The sequence below is a fragment of the Bubalus kerabau genome, chromosome 4 (genome assembly GCF_029407905.1).
Source record: "Bubalus kerabau isolate K-KA32 ecotype Philippines breed swamp buffalo chromosome 4, PCC_UOA_SB_1v2, whole genome shotgun sequence".
Classification (NCBI taxonomy): Eukaryota; Metazoa; Chordata; class Mammalia; order Artiodactyla; family Bovidae; genus Bubalus; species Bubalus kerabau.
This window is the reverse complement of record NC_073627.1, coordinates 88147224-88155128: the sequence shown is the minus strand read 5'-3', so window position 1 is coordinate 88155128 and position 7905 is coordinate 88147224. Positions and strand designations below refer to the sequence as shown.

The window sequence follows — 7905 nt, the reverse complement described above, 5'->3', positions numbered from 1 at the left end:
ATAGCAATCTTTCATATCAGTATAACCAATAGTAACCTCTTTACTCCACCCTCAGTCCAACCAAGAGAAGCTTTGACTGCAAGTTCCTTAACACAGTCAAGGGTCTGCATGTTGAATCCCTAAGTGTTCATTCTAGGAGAGGGAATGCCCGCAGGACTGTGAAGAGCCCAGGAGCCCAACTTTCCTCCCTCTTGAGCAGGGCCTTGTACATAGTGGAGAGAAATCCTACAGCACTTGAAGTTCTTTGCTGAGGAAGAGATTCTAGAAAATTTTTACACTCCTAGAATTTTGATGTCTTGTTCCTGGTCAGGGAACTAGAGCCTAAAGTCTACAACCAAGACTTCCCATGCCACAAGTAAAGATCCTATCTGATGCAAGGAATATGGAAGATCCAGCATGCCCCAACTAAGACCTGGCACAGCCTAATAAATATATAAAATAAATACACTTAAAATTCTTAAAAAACCCCAAAAAACCCAACCCATCAATGTGATCATAACACAAGGTGAGATATTAGGGAGATTAGAGTTACAATCAATAAAATTATTATCATTTTTAATATCATAATTATTGTTACCCAGATTAAGATCATGATCTTTCAGAATCATTTCATTCCCTTTCATTCTAATTTTTTCAAAGCAACTTCTCATTGCCCAGGTGGATTTGTCACAGATGCACAGCAAGGCTGGTCTCCTTGACCCTGTGAGAGAGGGTTAGTGTTCTAGCAACTGGGGTTCTGATTGCCTGAGTCCCATGAGCTGGTGCGTGTGACTTCTTCCTTCTCCCCTTATACTGACCACATATGGATTAAAGGAAAAAAAAATCAGGTAGCTGGTCTTACAAAGCTGAGGGCAGTCCATGGACTCAGGACTTGGCCTTTGTTGAGCTTCTGTCTGAAGCAGCCATGTCCCAGCCTTTCTGTTGTTCATATTGACCTGATCCTTCCCCTCTGCCACAGCCTAGGCCCCAGCTATGCGGCACTGAAGTTTGCTAATCCAGAATACATCACTGCGTCAGGGAAGCCACTTCCTTTCTTTCATATTCATGACATTGAGACTTACCCTTGTTTTCTACTTGCCAACACACCACCTGTGGAATTTTACTTTCTAGCAAAATTGCAAAGAGAAACAAAAAAATCTAACCTCTTGAAAGTGATGCAGCCCCTCTGCCTTTCTTTACTTCCCTTTCTTGTTCTCACCTCATCCTGAATTACAACCAGAGAAGGAGCTGTGAGATGAATCTTGTCCAATAAGTCACTAAGTGAATATAAAAAGTTTAAATTAAAAATTAACCTCAAGGAAAGAAGGCTATTTCTCCTGATCTAATATATTGGGCTCACTGCCTTGCATTCTCAGAGGAGACAGAAAGAGAGAGGAACAGAGATGCTGAGTGGAATCAACCGCCTGAACACATGACTGTAACTCACTAGATTCTGTTACATAAGCTTCCACAAGAGACAACACCATCACTGAATCTTCTTCCTCCTGCTTAGAAACTCTGAGCAGAACAAGTGTTGAACATTTTAATTAAAAGAGTTGAATAATAAAAACTACACTTGGCATAGTAGATATTATTTATCTACTAAAAGCAAAATGACTGCAGTTAGAAATTCCTTCACCAGCTTACATAAACACACTTTTGCTCTCAGCATCTGAGCACTGCTGATATTTTGGGGAAACAGGTCAGGAGAAGAGGAGGTCAACACCAAGAATTCAGCTCCTTCAGAGAAACACTCCAGGGGAGAGAATGGGGTTCAGGAAGATAATTTATTTTCCCAACAAATAAACAAGCCCTCCACAGAAGGAGATTTTGAGGCCACAGGATGTGGTGAGCCTGTCAGCAGAAAGGGAGTCCAGCAGGTGAGAAAGGGACTCTGTCACTCCAGAGGACAGAGGGTGGCTCCATGTGATCTCTCCCTTGGGAGTGAGGTGCTGCTGGAAAATACAATTATCCTGGATGTAGAGTCTCCTCACCCATGTTCCCTGAGAAGAACCAGGATTCTTGCGGGGGTATTGGCCCAGTCTGTGGAAGTCGACTGGTCTCTAGTAAGAAAATGGTGGAAAGAAAGGGTGATGTCTGTAATGGCCCTGACCTTGTGGTTCCCTAAAACACAACCACGTGGACCTGCAGGAACATGTTCTAGAAGGAAGAAAAACATGGGGTAAGCTCTTGGACTGAAAATAATCAGCCTCTTCTCTAAATCAAACACTAAGGAAAACCCATCTTGTTTCAAAGAGCTCAACTGCCACAGTGATCTAGTAAATCCCTAAATAAATACAGAAACCATAGGGCTGAGGGAGCCTGGCTTCCTAGGTAAAGTGAGAGGGGAAAATGGAGCCTAACATGAGGGCTACAAATATGTTCCTTGACAAGAGGAGAGGAACATTTATGCATGAGAGAAAGGGAGCGATAATGTGTATAATTACAAATGTACTTCAATTCTAACATAAGACGAAGACCTTTCTCATTTGAGATGAATATCCATTTGGATAAGCACATCTGAAGTTACTGGGAAAAAGTAAAATTAATAGTTTAAATTGATGACAATTTCTTTGACCATATTCAGAATACATAACAGAAAACCAAAATATGAAGTAAAAGTGTATAGAAATAACTAGAAAATGAAAATTACTGTGTTCCCTATTTAATGGCCTTGCTTAGAAAGCATGGCATCAGAGAACCTACCTCAAGGTTCCACCAGACGCCATCTCAGCCAGGCCAGCAGCAGCCTCATCTTCCCCATGGCCTTCGTGCTCTCTCTACTAATGGCCCTGGTGCTGGTCAGCTACGGCCCAGGAGGATCCCTGGGCTGTGACCTGTCTCAGAACCACGTGCTGGTTGGCAGGCAGAACCTCAGGCTCCTGGGCCAAATGAGGAGACTCTCCCCTCGCTTCTGTCTGCAGGACAGAAAAGACTTTGCTTTCCCTCAGGAGATGGTGGAGGGCGGCCAGCTCCAGGAGCCCCAGGCCATCTCTGTGCTCCATGAGATGCTCCAGCAGACCTTCAACCTCTTCCACACAGAGCGGTCCTCTGCTGCCTGGGATACCACCCTCCTGGAGCAGCTCCGCACTGGACTCCATCAGCAGCTGGACGACCTGGATGCCTGCCTGGGCCTGGTGATGGGAGAAGAAGACTCTTCCCTGGGAAGGATGGGCCCCACACTGGCCGTGAAGAGGTACTTCCACGGAATCCATGTCTACCTGAAAGAGAAGGAATACAGCGACTGTGCCTGGGAAGTCGTCAAAGTGGAAATCATGAGATCCTTCTCTTCATCAACCAGCTTGCAAGAAAGGTTAAGAATGATGGATGGAGACCTGAGCTCAGCTTGATATGACTCTCAATGACTAATATTCCACTTCACCCTTGCACACTCTGGTGTTGTCGTTTCAGAAGACTCTGGTTTCTTCTTTAGCCACCAGATTTATTGAATTAGTTCAGCCAATACATAGTAATACTGTATTAGTAAGCAAGTAGATATAAAAGGGGTATCAGTCCATAAGCAATGACTATTTGATGTTATTTATTTATATTTTATTTATTTAATGTATTACTTTATCTCAATATTTTATATTTTCATATAAAATATGTATATGCTTACATTGTATTAAAATTTAGAAAATATATTCCCCCTTCTATTTCATTAAAATTGTAACTTGTTTTATTTATTAAATACTTATCAAGGTAAACTTCTTGAGTTTTTTTTTTTTTGAAAATCTAAATCCTTATTTTGTCTATATATATCTATCACAAAACAGTGTTTGTTCCCTTTACACTGTGGAACAGTTCTATCACTTTCCAACAAATGTCCGTCAAAAGGTGGAGTTCTTCAAGTTTTCTGGTGGTACAGTTTTTAGGACTCTGAGTTTTCCCTCCAGGGAGCCTTGGTGGGGAACTAAGTTCCTATAATCTGTTGAGGGTGCCAAAGAGAAAACAGGTAGAAAGGAGATTATGAAATTATAGAAAATGGTTAGTCTTGATGTCATAGGCGTAACTAATTTATACCCACTCATTAAAGAATGGTGGATAGACATATCTGAGGGAAGCAGTCACCTCCTGCTGGAAAGCTGATGACATATGGTGTTGTCTGGCTGCTCCTGACTCCTATTACTCTGCCTCCCACCTTCTCCTCAGCACTGTCTTACTGAGCAATTCACTCCCTTCCAGAATACCTTCACTACCTCTAACACAGGAGCTCTGTTCTGTGCTGGTTTCTTCTAGCTGCATGGTGTAGTAGAGTGGAAGCCCAAGTGAAAGGAGAGTTCTAGAAATTCCAAAACCTCTGAATCCCAGCTCTGCTATTTACCAACAGTGTGACCCTGAAAAATCTCACAAACACAACAGGTCAGTTTCCTCATCTTTAATATGAGGACAATAAGAGTAGTTTTCACAGGCTTACGGTTTAGATTCAATAAGTCCATATCACACAAGAGGCATCAAGCACGCCTGGCAGAAATCATCAGGACAGTGAGAATCACGGAGTGGCTGCCCTCAGGGAGGAGACAGGACAGTCGCCCTGAAACAGCGACTGGAGGGCAGCACTGGAAAGGTGCTGGCCCTTTGGCAAAGGTATCTTGTTTTCCACTTCGGTGCTGGTTTCATAGTGTTTTCAGTGTGAGAACGTTCCTTTGCTGTATGCTGAAGAGAATTCCAATTTCTGGGTTTCATATCTCCAAAAGCACTAATATGAGTTCATAAAAATCTCTTTGAGAAAGATGAATAAGTAGAAAATGCTTTGATGTAATACAAAGACAAATAATAAGGAAAGAACAGAGATCTCATATCAATCCAGAAAATCAAACACATGCAGAGGCAGGAAGGAAAGAGCAGGCGCTCTGAAATGTATTTCTGTCCTCCAGTCCTACGCTGTAAGGGTTGGATCCTAGGTCTCTTTTCTATAAAGTCCCTTGTCCATACTTGCGGGCAATGTCACCTCCAGGAGCCTCTGCGTTGCTGCTGCTGCTGCTGCTAAGTCGCTTCACTAGTGTCAGACTCTGTGCAAACCCATAGACGGCAGCCCATTAGGCTCCTCTGTCCCTGGGACTCTCCAGGCAAGAACACTGGAGTGAGTTGCCATTTCCTTCTCCAATGCATGAAAGTAAAAAGTGAAAGTGAAGTCGCTCAGTCGTGCCTGACTCTTAGCGACCCCATGGACTGTAGCCCTCCAGGCTTCTCCGTCCATGGGATTTTCCAGGCAAGAGTACTGGAGTAGAGTGCCATTGCCTTCTCCACATTGATACTGAAAGGCAAAACCCAACAACGAGTTCAGAAACCAATTTTTACCTTTCTCATACTAAAGAAGTGGGAAACATTATTAATGAATGAAGTGTGATTTTCTGAAACCCCCAGGGGACTCATGCCAAGGGGCACCTTCCAGGATTGCTGCAGCTAGTGCCCTTGCCCCCACGGCAAGCCCCTGCTGACCCACCTCCACAGGAGACTCCACCTTTAGCAGGTAGGTCTGGTTCAGTCTCCTGCGGGGTCACTGCGGCTCAGTTCCCCTGGGTCTTGGTGCTCGCAAGATTTTGTTTGTCCCCTTTGAGAATGGAGTCTCTCTTCCACACAGTCCTGTGGAAGACTTGTAATCATATATTGCTGGCTTTAGAGTCAGATTTCCTGGGGATTCCTAGGCCCTTTGCTGGATTCGCAGACCTGGAAGCCTGACGTGAGTCTTAGATCCTTCACAACAGTGAGAGAACTTTTTTGGTTGTATTGTTTTCCAGTTTGTTGGTTTCCCAATGGGCAGGTATGGGATTTATTTTTATTGTGCTTGAGTGCCTCCTACCATCTCATTATAATTCCTTTTTTGTCTTTGGACATGGGGTATCTTTTCTGGGTGGGCTCCAGAGTCCTCCTGTGGATGGTTTTTAACAGCTCCTTGAGAATTCAGTGCTCTTGCAGCAGATGAGTGCATGTCCTCGTACTCTGTCATCTTGAACCAGAAGCTAAGCCAACACTTTGATATTTGACCATCTGAAATATGTTGAAGCATCTCATGCACACCCACCATATCTTTTATTCAGCACCATGGACCTATGTTTGGCTGAGATTTGAACAGGAGGTTAATTACTGGAAATAGGTATGTTCCTTATCTTCAATAGTAAGATTTTCTGAGAAGGAGTTTAATAATCAATATGTCAACATGCTATACAGAAAATATTATTATTGAGGTATACCCAAGTTCCTGCAGTAACAAGCTGGGGTTCATTTATAAAATTGATAAACAAAGATCCCAGCAATTTATACATTTCATTCACCATATTTCAACTTTTCTTATTTTAAGAATTTCTTATAGTCTGTAGTTTCCAAGATCAAAGTCTTTCTTTTCATTTTAAACACCTGTCCCCTACACACATCCTCCATCAGGACCTTCTAACTGAGAGTCCCTTAAATGGGGAGGAATTGACTCCACAGATCAGGAGCAAGTCTCCATTTCCTATTCCCACCCAGCATCCTGCACAATGGTAGCATACTACTGGTCCTCAGGGTTGTCAATAAAAGTGTAAGTGTAATAATGATAATAATGATGATAAGCTTAAAAGAGTTTTACCAATTAAACTGTTTGAAAATGACAATCTTGCTACATTTTTTGTCTTTATTTTTTGCGGGTTACTCTTGTCTTCTCAGGTGACCAGTATATTTGTTATCTGGGCATCTCTTTAGTTTTCCCTCAATTTCCTGCATCATTTCATCCAGTCGATTTTTCTGTCCTATGCTACAGTTTTCTCAGCTTTAAAATAGGGAAATGGGAGTGGATACATATGTACTTGGAGAAGGTAATGGCATCCCACTCCAGTACTCTTTCCTGGAAAATCCCATGGATGGAAGAGCCTGGTGGGCTGCAGTCCATGGGTTCGCTAGGAGTTGGACACGACTGAGCGACTTCACTTTCATTTTTCACTTTCATGCATTGGAGAAGGAAATGGCAACCCACTCCAGTGTTCTTGCCTGGAGAATCCCAGGGACGGGGGAACCTGGTGGGCTGCTGTCTGTGGGGTCGCACAGAGTTGGACACGACTGAAGTGACTTAGCAGCAGCACATATGTACTTATAGTTGGTTTACATTGTTGTACAGCAGAAACCAACACAACATTGTAAAGCAATTATTCTCCAATTAAAAACAAAATAGGGATAATGAGAATACTGTACTCCATTCAATATACCATCTCATGTTATTTATCCTATATGATGATAATATAACAACTTACAAAATTATCATATATGAGTAAATAATATAATGCATCCAGGACACATTAAACTAAGCTGTGAGAGTTCTTACTGTGACAGGTGCATATGAAGCTTTCACCATTATTTCATATCTACCTTAAATAGGATTATGCCATATCTGTGCTTGTTCAACTCTAATTTTTAATGCAAAACTTCCCCCTCTGTAAGTTAGAATAGGTTAATCTTTTCTAGCATTGTACAAAGAATATCTATACATTTTTAAATTTTACTAGCAAATGAAATAATCTCATAGCTGTAGCAAGCACACTGAGATATTTACTGGGCATCAAGTCAACATGCAATCAGAACATTTGGCATATAAGGTGCCTATTAAGTAGCTAAGCATATATTAAGTGGAAACCTACATTATGCTGAACACAAAACCATCTTGATTATGAATTTTAAAGCAACTTATGTGTATGAAATGACAGTTTTTTAAAAATTAATAAAACTCTCCAATGCAAAGCTATGTATAAATTTGAAAGTTTAACATAGGATCCTAGGCTAAAAGAGATGAGAAGAAAGAAAGATTTTGAAAATCGAGATTCATTATTTATGGTAGTTACTGAGTCATAAGTTTGTCATCTATAGCTTTCACTCAATTGAACTAGGATGAACAAAGAAGTCATTTTGAAAACATTTGCAGATGATCTTGTTTTGGCACAAGGAAAATATTTAAAT

General features: G+C 41.6%; 1 protein-coding gene across 1 annotated transcript; it reads left to right on the top strand.

The window, feature by feature from the left end:
* Window positions 1–2741: 2741 nt before the first annotated feature.
* On the top strand, window positions 2742–3329 carry LOC129651497 (interferon omega-1-like). The gene has a single exon (XM_055580192.1). It carries the CDS (start codon window positions 2742–2744, stop codon window positions 3327–3329), a length of 588 nt encoding a protein of 195 aa, XP_055436167.1.
* The last annotated feature ends 4576 nt before the right edge of the window (window positions 3330–7905 follow it).